Raw genomic sequence first — 15659 nt, 5'->3', positions numbered from 1 at the left:
ACATTCACGCTTTCGTATCCGAGGAGCTGAAAGAGCTATCGGAATTTCAGGACGACCATCTTGCAACACTCGCTGCGAAATCTGACGGACTCTTTGAGTGGGCACGTCTCGCATGCAACTACATCAGGGAACCCGAGTTCGGTTCATCTTCAATGAACCGCTTCGATGCCGTCACGAACCGCAATCCGGGGGAGCGGAAGAACTTGTTGTATGATATGTATCGGCTCATCTTAACAGAACTCATGCCGAAAGATAAGAATACAACAGCCCACAAGCAAGCAATAGCGAGATTCCGTTCTGTGATGGGACAAATACTTGCCACAGCCGAACCTCTCCCTTTAGCTTCACTGAATGCTATGCGGCAGCATTTTCCAGAGGACCACGACCATTATGAAGTAGATCTAGTGATCAAACACATGGGATCCCTCCTCAGCGGCACCACCGACTCATATACCCCCATCCGACCCCTTCATGCGACATTCCAAGAATTCCTGACGGACGAATCATCCAGTGGAAACTTCTTCGTCGAGAGAACGAAGGGGCAACGACGCGACCTTGCATTTGCGTCGCTACGAGTGATGAAAGATGGCCTTAGCTTCAATATTTGTGATTTGAAGTCGTCGTACCTCCCTAATTCCCAAGACACAGGGCTGTCTGAACGAGTGAAAACATCCATTTCCCCACATCTGTCCTATTCCTGTCGATATTGGGCTACGCATGTCCAGGAAACGGACTTTGACGATGAGCTCGCAAAGGAAATAAGATCACTCTTCGGCGACGAGCGATTGATGTTCTGGATCGAAGCACTCGGACTTCTCAATGCAATCAGCGGTGCAGGTGCTGTGCTTCTACCTGTTGCCAAGTGGCTGAAGGTGAGCACATGCCTATGAGGCAGGGTTGGACCACCAACTCATACATAAATACAGGGCCATTCTGGATATGAAGATTTGCAATCTGCTGTAGAGACTCATGCCTCTCCTTGTGCAATATTGCAGTAATTCCTGTGCTTTGCGCATTCTCGTGCCTTGCGCTTTCCTGCGCTTCGCATTCGCCAACCAGTAGCGCCTTCGGCGCCTACTACTAGATCCTTGCTGCACTCGCTTTCCCCTTTAGGGTTGAACGCACTTGTCGTCTCAAGTATAGCAGACTAGGCAACGCGTGACCTTACAACATTTATAGATACAGTCAGGAGCATTGTTCGTGCCTTGCTGTATCGTTGAACCTTCAACTGGAGCCCACTGTGAGGGGAACAGTCAGCAAGATCTAGTTCTGCACATCTTCGTGTCTAGCGCCATTTAGCACATATAGGTCAATCTCTTTGCAGTTTCACAAAGCTAACCATTTTTAGTCACGCATTCTGGCGCCTCGCGCACGCTAGTGCTGCTGCGGTCCGGTCCAGAACCATGGTTCGAACCGGACTTTTGGTCCGGTTCTCCGCGGTTCGGTCCATGGTTCTCGCGCCAGCCAGAACCGGACCGGAAAACAGTTCTCGGTTCTAGATCTTCCCAAATGGTCCAGTTCTGGTTCGACCTTCCCGAACCATTCCGAACCCCGAACCCATTGTCAACTTCGACTTCGACTTCGACTTCGACTTCAACTACGATGACGTCAGTCTCTATGTCGACGTCAAAGTGTCGTCTTCAGGAGTTGCACTATTGGTTAATTAGGCTACTTTTAGCCTTTTTGAAGATTAGTACTAATCAATCAACTCTCAAGACTCTGTCCTCAAGGTAGTTATTTGTATATCCGTTTTCATTTTATTTACTGATTGAGTCAACCGTGCCGCCACCACCACCACCACCACTTGCTGCAACCACTACCCCACTCCAGCAACAACCAGTGTCTAGCGCATGCGCCCAGCACACGCCAGCAAATGCTGGCGTGGCTAAGGCGAATGCGGATGACACTTTGGTGAAGGAGAAAGGAAGACACCGGGGGAAAGAGAAAGGAGAAGAGGAATGGGAGAAAGAAAGTTGTGGAGGAGACGAACAAGGTGCGCTGCCCACTCCCAACATACCTCAATGACCTCTCACGTCTGGCTCGTGATATTCTCACTATTCCGGGCTCAGCTGTTGCTGTCGAACACATTTTTTCCGGTGGCCGTGATACTATCTCTCTTCGGCGTGCTAGCTGTATCTCACCCACTGTCTCTCACCCTGCTGTCTCTCACCCGCCACCTCTCACTCGAGACGTGCAGGTGTTTTCTCCCTGTTCTGTGTATAAAAAAAGGTGATGGCAACATCTGAGAATGGAGGCGCAACTCAAACCGCATGTACCTCTCTCATTGTCCTGAATGTCTTCCTTCGCTGACGACGGAGGTAAAATGATTTCAATTCTGGCAAACACTCTCACTGATGCATGCCTTACAAGGCAGCTTACTTCAAATTGCTTGTCTGGATCAGACGCCGCAGGTTCACATTACCCACTAACATCGACGGTAAGCATTGGTTGTTATTGTGTTTTATTTCATTCTCACCATTTGTATAGATCGAATCAGTTAGCTCTTGAATCAGTGGCTACAGTCATATGTAGCCATGTCATTGGAGTAGCTACTTGATGTGTAAACTAGTCTTTCAATGATTTTTTTTTCACGCTCACCACTGAAAATTTTCGGGTTCGGTTCGAGTTCAGACCAGAAAAAAACCAAACCGGACCACAGAGAACGGTTCTCTGTGGTCCGGTTCGGGGTTTGAAGATTTTGCAGAACCGGACCACGGTCCGGTTCTCGGTTCTCGTCCAGGACCCTCTGAACCAGACCGAACCGGACCACGGCAGCACTAGCGCGCGCGCCTTTCTCACGCTTCAATGCCTTATAGAATGCCCATCCGTGGCATGACAAACACACCCAAATTCGACAGCACTACAGACAACCTTGCCGATTTCATTGACGCATATGAGCAGCTCGCTGATGAAGCAGGACTCCAAGGGCTCGACTGCATCAAAGGTATTATTCGCTACCTTGGACACGATGATCGAGAACTATGGGGAGGCATGCCTGAAGCGGCAGTAAGTGATTATGATGCATTCATGGCAGAAGTTAAAGTAATGTATTCTGGATGGGATGGCAAGAGACGCTACGCACTCGTGGACTTACGTGCCATTGCGCGAGAATACGCTAACAAACCAATGCCCTCTTGCACTGAACCAAGCAATTACTTGCGTGCATTCAGGAAGGTTATGCAGCCACTTATGGATGAAGACCGTATTGGAAAGGCTGAACACAACTGCTTATTCATGGAAGGAATCCCTAGAGATGCTCAGGTGCAAATTTGCTTGTGCCTTATGATCAAGTTCCCCGACCACTATCCACATGACCCATATCCGTTCATGGACGTCTTTGCAGCTGCACAGTTCCTATTACCTGCGCGCGCTTTTCCTGTGCCAAGCACGCCAGTTAACGCGCCAGTGGTAGTGCCATTTGGAAACTTAGTCCCAGCGACCACGCCAGCGCAAGCACCGGTGCAAGCCATGGTAACTAAGCGCAAAGATCAATACTACATGAGCCGTGCAACGCAGGATACATCTACTAGCGCTAGTGTGACAGCTGGACTCTTCTATCGCGCATCCTCAGATGTTGTACTTGACAAAAGGCCACCAGTTCCTATTCCCGCACCTCGCACGCACGATTTTCCCATGCCTTCGCGCAATTCATGCTCACCTGAACCATCAACTGTGCCAGCACACAAAGCTATACCAGACTGCATCATTTTAGATCATGAACTCGAGTGCGCGCCGGCAAAGCGCAACCAGAAGCGCACTGCAGGTGCCTCTTTGCCCCCATAATCATCTCTTTCTTCACCTGTTTTGCACACTGACAATTCTCATTTGCTGCCCATATCAGCATCAATCGCATCGCCCATAGTCAGGGATGACTCTAAACATCTATTGCACAATAACGCGCCCATTATGGAAGTTATTATGCCACCGCTCAAAATACACTCGCCTAAGGAAGAAATCCTGCCAATCGCGCCTTCACCGTCACCGCTATCGCCGTTCACATCGCCAGAGGTCAGGGATGACCCTAAACATCTATTGCACCTTAGTGCGCCTATAGAGGAGCCTTCTACCGCATCAGAGGCTCAAGTAACACCTCACGCCAACCAGAGTTTGTCTCTGGTAATTCCATCTGTCACTAACGATCATGCGCATGTCATGCTTTTTGCTTCCAGTGACTATCGCTTGCCGGTAAAACATCCGTGCATCATGCTGCCTAACCACCAAGCAGAGCATGTCTCAGGCAACCCTGGGGTGACTCAGGCGCACCATATTGCGCCTGAGAACGCGCAATGCGCGTGCCTAGAGGCATTGTATAGTTTCCCTCATCTCATTTCACATTTTTTGTCCCTTTCATGTTTAAAGCTCTTAAGGAGCTATATGAGAATTCCAAACACTTTAATTTCATCTTCGCACCACCCCTTGTTCATGCGCCATGATCGCGTGCATCGCGCGGTAATTCCCGCGCCTCGCGCATTCATAATTTTAGCAGAGTCTTCACACTATCGCACTTCTATTGTCTCTCCCCTTTTAAATCACTTTTATGTCATTCAACACGAAATATATTCCAATCAGCCATCCAGGCGTGACTTAGGCGCATGCCTGACACATACATATGCGCCTAATTTCCCCATCATCACCTTTAACACTTTCCACATTTATTCGCATTCTTCACATTCTTGCTTACCATGTCAAATTTGGTCCTGCACACCCTGACATGCACTATTCTCTTTCACCTATGCGCCTATTGCGCCTTTATAAACCACCCTTACAGCCCATTCGCACAACATTTGTACCTAATTCCAAACTATATATGTCTCTCACTAACACATTTGCAGAGAAATGGCCGTTCCTCGCGTGTTCGGCCAATATAATCAAATTCACACAAAATCGCCTCAAGGCGCGTACATCACGCGCATCCTATCAACTTGTAGAGCACCTCTACATCCCTTGCAGCGCCTCCCATTGGCGCGCCTTCAACCTGCAGCGCGTTGTGCAGGAATTTATTCTGCCAGTTACTAGCCCGCCTTGGAGTCGCAATCAAAAAGGCTTGATGAAGAGGAACCAAGCACCCCAAGCGCACCAGCCTTGCGCCTTCTGACCCTCGCCTATGCCACACACACCACGCACTTCAAGCGCTTCAGCTGCACATCAAAGAAAAGACACATAACAACACTGTTTCATAGGATACTGTTCATTTTACCCTGGGTTTCATCCAGTGCTCTTTCATTTTTATTTTTCTCTCATTATACCGCCGTCCAAAGGACTAATAACACACAGATATATATGCATATAGGGATTGCCTAGAAGAATATAGAAGAAAAACAACAAAACAACCTTAGATCGTGCCCGCCTAGCTCAATAGGATATTATTTTCTCTTCGCACGCATGACGTGGCACCATGCTCTTTTTACCTTAGAACGCGCAGATATGTGCGCAATCTTCCCGCACCCATGCGCCTCACGTGCGCACGCGCTTCCCACGCCTTGCTCATAGGAAGATGTAGATGTCGACAGCCGCACGAAGAAGACAAGCCGGATAGGACATCCACAAAGTTTACTGTTTTCTCTTCATATTTTCGCATATAGTTTTACTCATGCTGTTCAAACCTTTAGCACCTAATATTTAGCGCACCTAGCAGGACTTGGTTTGGACATGGATTGGATCGCTCTTGGACCGCGCCACTTCACATCATGCTCACGCATGCATATTGGACTCAGAGATCATTGTGCAACAGCCCCTTGCGTTCCCACAGAATGCAGCGCATGCGACACTCACGCATGTTCTCGCGCCTTGTGCACGCGCACTTGCCCACGCTTCACACCATACGCGCACGCCTCGCCCACGCTTTGCACACCACAGCCATATCACTCTCACATCATCGCCTCACACCCATGGTGCATTATTCACACCAGAGTCACCCTTGCAATTTGCCATGCTATGTTGCATTCCCACGCCTCGAGCACATATGCGCACACACTTTCCCGCACCTTTGTGCCTCATGTGCACCTGCGCATTCCCGCGCTTCGTGCATATCATGTGATACATTCCTACGCGTGCGCATTCATCGCCCAACAACCCAAGCATCATACTCACATACTATCACTCGAGATCCTCACCACACACACGCTGAGTGGGGACACTCAGAATTTAAGTCCCTGGGAGATGTAGAGACTCATGCCTCTCCTTGTGCAATATTGCAGTTTTCACCAAGGAGTATACAGCACGAACTTGTAGCATCACTCTGTATGCTTCCTACAGCTATTCCTACATGAGGCGCAGCATTCCCGCGCTTCGCGCATTCTCGCGCCTTGCGCGTACCTGCACTTTCCTGCACTTCGCATTCGCCAACCAGTAGCGCCTTTGGCGCCTACTACTAGATCCTTGCTGCACTCGCTTCCCCTTTAGGGTCGAACGCACTTGTCGTCTCAAGTATAGCAGACTAGGCAATGCGCGACCTTACAACATTTATAGATACAGTCAGGAGCATTGTTTGTGCCTCGCTGTATCGTTGAACCTTCACCTGTTACGCTGACCGTTGGTCGGCGTGTGCAAACTAGGATAGGTCTTCTTAGCGATGGCTCGAGTGAGCCTACTGAAGCTAAGGGTGGTTCTTGGCTTGACGGAACATCAAGGGTTTCTCCGGTGATCTCGGTAAGACGGCGCTCATTGAGATACAGGGCTAGCGGATACAGCTAAGAAGCGGGGAGTGACTTAGAAGTGTGGTCTTAGACAGCTGAGCTGTGAGGCTTAGCTGAGGAAGTTCTGGGATGAACCTAGTAGATTAAAGTACAGTCTAAGTACAATAATCTGTCTACTTATATGTGCTACATGTAAGTGTTCAAGCTCAGTCTGTAATCTATAGTATATCTAGGATCTATGATAACAAGACATGAGGTTCAGATAAGGTACATGAGGCTTAACCTCTGATCAAGCATGCAGCGCCAAGTGCGACTGCGCATATGCATGAGGCGCTAGGAAGCGCTCCGGATCTACATGAAGCGGCATGAGGTATACATGCGCTGATCTAGGGTGACCATGAGGTGTACAGCCTCCATGGATCAGGTACAAGGCTGTCTAGGCCAGGGGCGGTGTCACAGCGGTCCAGACCGCTGTCTTTCTAAGTGCAGGCGGTGTGCTGCCGCGTGGGGAGTCTAGCAGAGCGGGGGCTGGCGTAGGCAGAGCGGGGGCTCCTGTAGGTGTTACGGATGCCTGTAACATCACCGCTACGATGGATGTACGAAGATTCATCCAAGTGTTTGGCGGGATGATTTTGCACAGCACACCCCATCTGTATTTATCAGCACTCCCCTTCTCACCTGTCAACTCTACCATTGCTACCAAATTCACGGCTAGGTTTCCGAATAGCCTTCGTCTGGTACGCGGCTGGGATTTGAATTGGACAGTTGTTGAGGCGATAATCACTGGGCACACTGACGCGGTTCAGTCAGTCTCGTTCTCACCGGATGGTACTCACATCGCATCTGGTTCGGAGGATGACACTGTGTGGCTGTGGAATGCAGCGACGGGACAGCCATTGGGTGAGCCCTTGAAGGGGCACACTGGCCCGGTTTTTTCAGTCTCGTTCTCACCGGATGGTACTCGCATCGCATCTGGTTCGTGTGATAACACTGTGCGGCTTATGAGAGTGCTGCCATTCCTCGAATCAAGAGAACCGGATTCCTCTGCATCTCCATTCCATCGATGTACCGCACCTCCCACTCAGGAGACTCATATCACACCAACCAAAACTTTTGACTATCTCCCCATTTCCTTCTCGCCCTGCCTAAAACATGCCCTGCCCAACCCCCCTTACTTGCTCGAACCCACCTCTGGACATCATTCTAATCCAACCTTTTTCTTGCTGCAGCCTGATGGGTGGATCATGGGACCCAATCATGAGCTCCTTTTTTGGGTACCTCCTGCTTCGCGCCCCGCGTTTTATTCTCCTGACACCGCAATGGTGATCCCCAGAGGAGGTGTTGAGCTTGATTTAAGCTGCATGGTACATGGGACGCGCTGGTCGAGTTGCGGAGACGCGTGAGTTCCTAGTCTTTACCATATGTCCTCGCAGTTGCTAACATCAAACCCTCCAGCTCCGCATAACAATGATTTTATTGCTGCAATATCAAGCGTACCATTTGATTCTATATTCCCTTCCTATTTTATACCTAGCACCGATCCTGAATATATGGTTGTCCGACTGAACAATGCACTGAACAGCAGAGTGGGCGATCCTGCAATGTTGCTGCTGATTTGCAGCGAAAACTAGTTTCATCAGAGATGCCCTTGGACATCATGCTGATGTGTCACAGGTGCTTCAGTATTTCTAATCTCATCACCGTCAGTCTCAATCAAAGTGTATGTGATAAAGCGACTGCAACCTTGCACATACAGAGACATAAGAACATGCTGATCGATTCATTCTGACTCATCTGATGGGATCATTGAACTCGAGTGCTCTGTTCGTCTCTACTTATCAATTTCGCAGCAGTGCCTGAAGACAGTACTAGGATCATACTTGGAATCGATATCCTGCCGTGTGTGTTCCTGTCTCTCATCATAATACTTCTTTGTCGAGTTCTTGTTTCATTTTTTTTATGAAGCGACACCACGACGTCAAGATGTTTAGCCACCAATCAGTCGACTGCAGATAAATTATATTGATCAAGAACGAAAAATCATGCGAGCACTCGCCAACGATACATACACTGCTGATAATATTATGCGCGTGGTAGCTACAAGGACGCTGATATGTCTGTACAAACCACCGGCCTGCTTTCGACTCCTAGAGAAGGCGGATAAAAAGCAAAAGCACTAAGATGTGCAAGTGTTCGTGTCCGCCCTACTTTGGCGCAGACCAGCGTGATTGTGTAGGCAGCGTCTGGGCTTGCTGGGCGGTGTGTTCAACGTAAGTCTGAGCTTTGCTTTGCTGCTACTTATAAGTATGTTTGCACTCAGCGGCAAAAGCGAAGGCGACAGCGGAAAGGCAGCCTACTTTGAGCTCTCCTGATAATTAGCATAAGATAAGTACTTATGTCGAGAAATTTACGGTGGCGCTCAGCCAAAAGTCCCACGTGCGCTCACGTGGTCTCGATCTTTGCCCTTTTCGAGCCGGATCACTGCGTGACGGCGGTCGTGACGCGTGATTGCGCCAAATGGACGCAGATGGGTACGAAAAAAGCGGAGCGCGTGACGGCCGCCGACGCGCAGGTTCAGGCCTGCTCACTCACTCGCTCGCTCGCTCACTAGGCTTTGTGTCTGATTTTCGTCGTTGGTGTGGACCTCCCGGACCTCAGGACATTCGAAACCAACTTGCAAGAACTTAGAAGGCACGCGGGAAAGACGGACTCGGAGGAAAGAAGCACGAAAGAGTTGGGGGAACTAACTAGCGCTGGGAAGGAGAGAGTACGGCGAGGAAGTACCTAGGGTAGAGAAGTAGGTGCGGGAATGTACAGTATCAACAGTCCTGGCATGTGGCCTTTGCAATATGAAGTGATTCGTGGTTATAGTACTTACAAGTTACGAGCGTTCGAGTGGGCGGCAGTAGTTGGTATGGTTCCGAAGTGAGAGTCCTCTGTGTCATTTGTTGCGACGGACACGCTCTCCTCGTGCAGCCCGTGCCTTGTTGACGGCTGCAAGCAGTGGGGTGTGTCCCCGCTCGGCTTCTGGGTAGGCTGCAAGGAAGAGGGCTTCATCTGACTGGTAACTGGAGGTGACGAGGAAGAAAGAACAAAAGAATGTGTGAGCGCTGACGTGTGGATCGCAGCCGGAAGCACTCACTGGTTGATGAACTCGCGCGCAACAACAGCCCTGTTCTGGTACTGCATTGCGAGCTTCCAGTTCGGGCCTTGGTACCACTCCTGCGGCCAGTCCTTGAGTGGCGTCTTCAACCCTCTGTCGGGGTCACCGACGAGCCAGTGTGTGATGATGTCCCTCCAGGACTCGGCCTTCGGAGTCTTCAACCCGTTCGAACGGACGAGTGGCAGCCGTGGAATGACAAGACCGTTGCTTGGGAGTTGTTGAGTCGAGGCTGTGTGCGCAGCAGCAGATGGCAGTGGTCGAGTAGTTGGAGTGATGTGTGCGTGGCCATGGCTCCTGCGGACAGATGACAGAGGACGGGAGTGTGTTGGTGGTGGATGGACATGCCGAGGAGTTGAAATCTGAGGAGACTCTGCACTGCCAGATGCGGAGACTCGGAGAAGGGTGAAGCGGGGATCTTCTTCGAGCTGTGTTGGAGGTAGGTGTCCAGCAGCCTTCAGGCAACTTGAAGTGGCCTGGACCATGCTGGTGAGTGACCGAAGCGAGTCGTTGACTGCACTGACGTCAACTCGCAAACGATTGACATCTGCGGTCACGGATGCATGAACCATGCGCAGCTCCTCAGTGGATGCTGGCCTCATGAGTGCCTGCTCGCCTGCAAGGGAGGATTCAGCTTCGCGGGAGAAAGGAGCGAGGGCATCACTGTAGTCAGTCTCATAGGTGTGTAGTTCGTCGAGAAGGTAACGAATGAGCGTGTTTCGCTGGGAATAGAATGAACGAGTGAGAGCGAGAAAAAAGTAGATCATTGAAGGCACATACCTGTTCACCATCAGCCCATCCTCCCCACCATCGAACCATGGCAAGTGACCACTGCTGACCAACCGGTGCGAACATAAACCAATACTGGGCACCTCCACGGCGGAAGCAGTGAGTCGAAAAACAGCCTAGGATGCCAGCACCTGTCGTTGCCTCGTCAATCCACTTTTGCACAGTGTCATGGGAGAGAGGCTGTCCAGGCTGCATGATGCCATTGGCACCCATCGAAGGGAAGATGAAGTCGTTTGGCCCGAGTGTGCGCCCGTAATGAAAAAACTCGAGCCATTTGATCCAGAGCAACATCCAGATGAAGCTGTCGCAGGAAGGCATGTCTGGGTGGGGAAATATCTTGTAGTGGTTGGCTGGTGTGAGGCACATACACTGCTACATCAGCAGGGCGTCACTTCATGCTAATCTGAATCAACTCACACCTAAGGTCTGCCTCGCAGATGCCCTTATCGACCCTTTTCTGCCATCCTTTTCGGTTCGAGAGGAATATTTCGAAATAGGTGTTGCTGTCGCTGAGTGTCAGTGGCTCGCGTGCCAGATACTTTTTCATGACGGTGTCCAGCAGGATTGTGTCGAGCGAGATGTCTTTGCGCTGCAGTTTCACGAGTTTGAAGCACCTACCAAAATGGTAAGTCAGCGAGCGCACATCAATTTCAGCAGGCAGGACAATACCTGCTCCATAAGGTCCATGCGCCAGCATCGAAAGTGACCTGTTCAAGATGGCGAGTGAGCTGGGTCCTTGTGTCGAGAGTCAGTTGGACCTGCGAAGGCAGTGTGCCGCTCATCACTAGCTGGATGGCCTGCAGTGCGATCTCCAGTGGGCATGTGGCCTCATGCCATTGGAGCATGCGATCCATGAAGTCTTTTGTCATTGCCATCGAGTGAGTTCGATCTCCGCCCTCTGCGCTGGCCTTGTGCTTGACAGATGCCATCACGTCGTAAACTTCCGCTGAGTCGGCTGGATTTCCCTCCCAGCGCTGTCTCGCCTCATTGAAACTCCACTTTCCACGAAACGTGCCGCCATCCCTGGTACAAGTCAGTACTCTCAGTCTGTACTGGTCCTGCAGGGTGTTGCTCACGCTTGCTCCCAGAGCTTTTTGAATGCTGCGCGGATACTTTCGACCATGTTCTTGCTGAGGTTTTCGTGGAACCCCTTCAGGGACATGAAGAGGGCCAGCGCCTTGTCGGAGCATCGGTTTGGCGTGCACCCGAATGCATCTTTGAAGGCAGGATCTGCATACACATCGCTGTCTGGATTGTCTCTAACGAAAGAGGGCACTGACAGTGCCACCGGCTGTACCAAAGGCTCTTTGGGCACTGAGCAGTCCCCCTCGTCAGCGGAGCAGCTTGGTGCATCAAAATGGCTCGCGAGCCACTCACGTCCCCGGCGTACATGGCCAGCATAGCTGCTCCTGGTCTTGTTTGCTTGGAGGTGCGTTTCAATTCCAAGTTCCTTGCATTTCTGGATGTCAGCCAAAGCTGACTTCGGGATAGCTGATTCTTTCCTCCGCCTCAGCTTCTTTTGAATGACGTCCGATGCCCCCTTCTTTGATCGTGCCATGTGGGAGGTAAAACACAAGACAGAGGTAATTGGTGGGACAGCTCTGAAATTTCAGAGGGTATGATGTCACTCCATGTTTTAAAATTCACTTGGCTCTCAATTTTGATTGACCCGCACTGTCGTAACACATAGTAGACTACACTAGTAAAGCATCACACTGAATTTCAACTACATACTGAGCACAAGAGTGAGTACCGTAGGATACCATCTGCCAAACCAAACACTAGCGCATACAGAACCATGATGCTGCTGCCGCGACCCCAAGCTTTCTTGAAGTAGTCCTGCACTCGCGCTGAGAGAAGCTGTTATGGATGTGATTCGTATGAAAACCTACCTTGACCGTCGTGTTCTCAAACTCAAAGTTTCCAGCATTGGCAACCAATCCTTGGATATTTTCGAGGCCCGGCCGGTGGACAAGCATGACAGAAATGCCCTGCCTGAACTGTGGCGAATCTGGGCGGAGGTCCAGTGCACGAACATCGTTCTGCTTGAGAACAGCAAGAGCGGTGGTCTGAAACCGGTGGACGAGCGTGACAGAAGCACCCTTGAAGGTGTTCTTGAACTGGCTGAACTGTGGCAAATCTGGGCGGAGGTCCAGTGCACAAACATTGTTCTGCTTGAGAACAGCAAGAGTGGCGGTCTGAAACTGGTGGACGAGCATGACAGAAACGCCCTTGAAGGAGTTCTGGGTGGAGGTCCAGTGCATGAACGTTGTTCTGCTTGAGAACAGCAAGAGCGGCGGTCTGAAACTGGTGGACGAGCGTGACAGAAACACTCTTGAAGGAGTTCTTCAACTGGCTGAACTGTGGCGAATCTGGGCGGAGGTCCGGTGCATGAACGTTGTTCTGCTTGAGAACAGCAAGGGCGGCGGTCTGAAACTGGTGGACGAGTGTGACAGAAGCACCCTTGAAGAAGTTCTTTATTGCTGGACATCCCTCCAAGAATGGGACACTGGGTCCAGCCAACGGATTCCTGCTGAAGCGGTTGAAATGAATATTAGCATTAAAAAAACGGCCCCAAGTCAGATTCAAAAAGCAAAGGGACTCAGAGTATGAGTACGTCACACACTGGACATCCAGATAACCTACAAAAGGCTTGTCCGGACATGCGCAACCTACTGAGTTGGTTCACCTACAGAAGGCCTGCCAGCTCGGGAAGAGATGATGGAATGTTCCAAGTAGAACTTGAAGGAGGAACAAGTAAACAAAGACTTACACGAAAGACGACTCTGGCAATGATCCAAGGCAGTATCATCATATGACAAATAGTAGTAGTGTTTCTAGATGAGAATGTCAGTCAAAGGTATGCTGAAAAGTTTGATTGTACCTTCTAATCACACAAAACCGCAGTGTTACAGTAGCACACCATGCGGGGGGCAACGTTAATGACCGTCGAGATTCGGACCGTGGTGTTGTACCCATTCTGCCTGTGACAAATAGTTTTAGATATCCTACAGGTGAAAAAATAATCAATATTCGATGTACGCAACTTCCAATTGTGCCAGGATGGGCATTCACAGATTTCAAGGTGCAAGGAAGCTCTTTAGACCGAGTCATTGTGGATTTGACATGGGCGCGTTCCCTTCAGAGTATCTATGTAATGTTATCACGCGCACCTAAATTGAGCCACGTAGCAATTCTGAGATGGTTTTCATCTAGGACACTGAATTCTGACTTACAAGGTGACACATGAGCAGAACTGAAGCGATTGAATATTGTGGCGAGAGACACCCGGCAGAGATATCTTACACAGGGGAATCCAAAGGACAAAAGAGACGATGCCAGCGATTCTATCTCTTCGGCCAAAGTCAATCGTATGCGAGGAGGTTAGCTAGCACAGAGCACAATCCTCAGTAGGTAGAGAGTGTAGCTGGAATGACGGGACTATGTGAGTCCTTGTAACCAAACAATTTCGAAAGCATGACTCACATTTCATGGGCTCTCGTGATGTCAATCGTAGGTTTTGGTAGTCTTTGATGTCTTGTCAAGACAACACAGCGAAATGTAAGCTGAGGATGAGGGTGGAGCGAAGGAAAGTCTAACCTTGGGGTGTATTTTGAGATTGGGATGCCGATGCGGATAGTTTCCGCTCAATTTGCTATTCGATGTATTAGAATACTTCAGGGTGTTACCAAAAATACGGCATCATACTTCGATAATGTTTTTGAACCACTGCAGACGCTCCTGCATCTCTTGCGTGACACGGGTGAAGAATCTAGCCAGCAACATGTCAACACTTTCAAGTTACTTCACATTGATGATCTACACATACTCCAGAGGGAACGAAGCATGATTCTTGAGATATGCTGTGCTCTGATGCGGGTTTTTAAAGCCCTCGATGATGTTGGTTGCGACAATCGTGTCTTGAACTGCTTGTTCAGTCTTCACTTTCAGGTCCTTGGCGAAGAGAGAGTCCGACTGAATAACGGAGGATACACCAAGCAGCTCCTGGATCAATAAAGTCGGTAACCAAACATACTGGATATATGCAATAAAATGAGGCGCACCTTGTGCAATTCGCGAATTAACTCCTGGCCCTTGATCGCCTCTTCCCCCATTTTTCGCTGTTCAAGCTCGTTGCTTATTTGTATACATCCCTGAATGTGCGAGCTATGCGAAGTAAGTCCTAGGACATGTTAGCACTTATGATTAGCGTACTCGATAGTTTCAAACGTCCTCTTGATATCATCTGGAAGATCATTAAACTTCGTAGATTTTGAAAAAGGTGCAGGTCCGGTTATGGGTGTGGTACTACTCGAATGTCATTGAAGCCACCCTGAATATAAGTACCTTTGACTAACCTCATCATCCTGCGATATGTCAACACCAATTTGAATTAGAACGATGCGAAAGGAACTCACGATGATTGTCTTTGTTGACTAGTAGACTATAAATTTCGCTACTGGGGAAGGGTGTGTGCAATACGGGGGCCAACGTTAACGACCGTCGAGGAAGATGGGAGGCGACGGAGAAGAGACATCATGTGTCATGTGACCGTATTGTCTAAGTCACCATTTATGGCAACTGAGTAGGATGGGGAGGGCGGAGGGACAGGTGAGGTAGAGTAAAGTGCAGTAAAGTGCGAATTCTGGTGGGTAAAGTGAGTGAAGTGCGGGACAGTGAAAAATTTACGGTAAAGTTTGTAAAGTTTGTAAATTTTCCCGGCAGGCGCACGCGCCTGCCGGGATATTCCTCAACATCTACTAATAATTGTAAATTTTCACTCACCTTCTCGTTGATTCACAACGGGAGGCCTGCAGAACCAAGGTGCGACTCTGATGCATCTTTGTCGTTCTCGCACCCTCATTTGAAATCTTTGATTTCACACTTGCATTCATTCTGAATTTCTGACCGTGACTTCGTGCTATTAAATGATTGTCCGTGGAATCATGTATGACAGTCTCCTACTACTCTACTGATACAATCCATCTATCCATCCGTCTTCTAAGCCCAACCGTCCGTTGTCGCAGCTGCATCTACCGTCGTGGGGGCCGCGCGTAGGTATCTTCAGGTTGCTC

General features: G+C 49.7%; 4 protein-coding genes across 4 annotated transcripts; 2 read left to right on the top strand and 2 right to left on the bottom strand.

Moving 5' to 3' along the window:
• Positions 1-7217: 7217 nt before the first annotated feature.
• On the top strand, positions 7218-8100 carry F5147DRAFT_785319 (WD40-repeat-containing domain protein; the record flags this gene model as incomplete). The annotated part of the gene is made up of 2 exons (XM_041442913.1): positions 7218-8034; positions 8091-8100. The coding sequence occupies exons 1-2, from the start codon at positions 7226-7228 to the stop codon at positions 8098-8100; spliced, it is 819 nt and encodes a 272-aa protein (XP_041299889.1). The 5' UTR covers positions 7218-7225.
• A 1054-nt stretch (positions 8101-9154) lies between these two features.
• On the bottom strand, positions 9155-12142 carry F5147DRAFT_623905 (uncharacterized protein; the record flags this gene model as incomplete). Its single annotated transcript, XM_041432643.1, has 7 exons — positions 9155-9703; positions 9778-10517; positions 10576-10934; positions 11002-11166; positions 11249-11312; positions 11370-11607; positions 11661-12142. The coding sequence occupies 7 exons, from the start codon at positions 12140-12142 to the stop codon at positions 9577-9579; spliced, it is 2175 nt and encodes a 724-aa protein (XP_041299888.1). The 3' UTR covers positions 9155-9576.
• A 1410-nt stretch (positions 12143-13552) lies between these two features.
• F5147DRAFT_562513 (uncharacterized protein) lies at positions 13553-13834 on the top strand (the record flags this gene model as incomplete). The annotated part of the gene is made up of 1 exon (XM_041430623.1): positions 13553-13834. A coding segment is annotated over one exon (282 nt), but the record flags the coding sequence as incomplete, so codon positions are not given.
• Positions 13835-13991: 157 nt separating this feature from the next.
• On the bottom strand, positions 13992-15121 carry F5147DRAFT_766427 (uncharacterized protein; the record flags this gene model as incomplete). Its single annotated transcript, XM_041440771.1, has 10 exons — positions 13992-14011; positions 14071-14121; positions 14185-14239; positions 14293-14356; positions 14414-14589; positions 14649-14751; positions 14800-14892; positions 14932-14951; positions 15003-15020; positions 15077-15121. The coding sequence occupies 10 exons, from the start codon at positions 15119-15121 to the stop codon at positions 13992-13994; spliced, it is 645 nt and encodes a 214-aa protein (XP_041299886.1).
• Positions 15122-15659: the final 538 nt, after the last annotated feature.

The sequence above is a fragment of the Suillus discolor genome, assembly GCF_016758755.1.
Source record: "Suillus discolor strain FC423 chromosome Unknown F5147scaffold_1, whole genome shotgun sequence".
Taxonomy (NCBI): Eukaryota; Fungi; Basidiomycota; class Agaricomycetes; order Boletales; family Suillaceae; genus Suillus; species Suillus discolor.
This window is presented reverse-complemented; position numbering and strand designations above follow the sequence as displayed.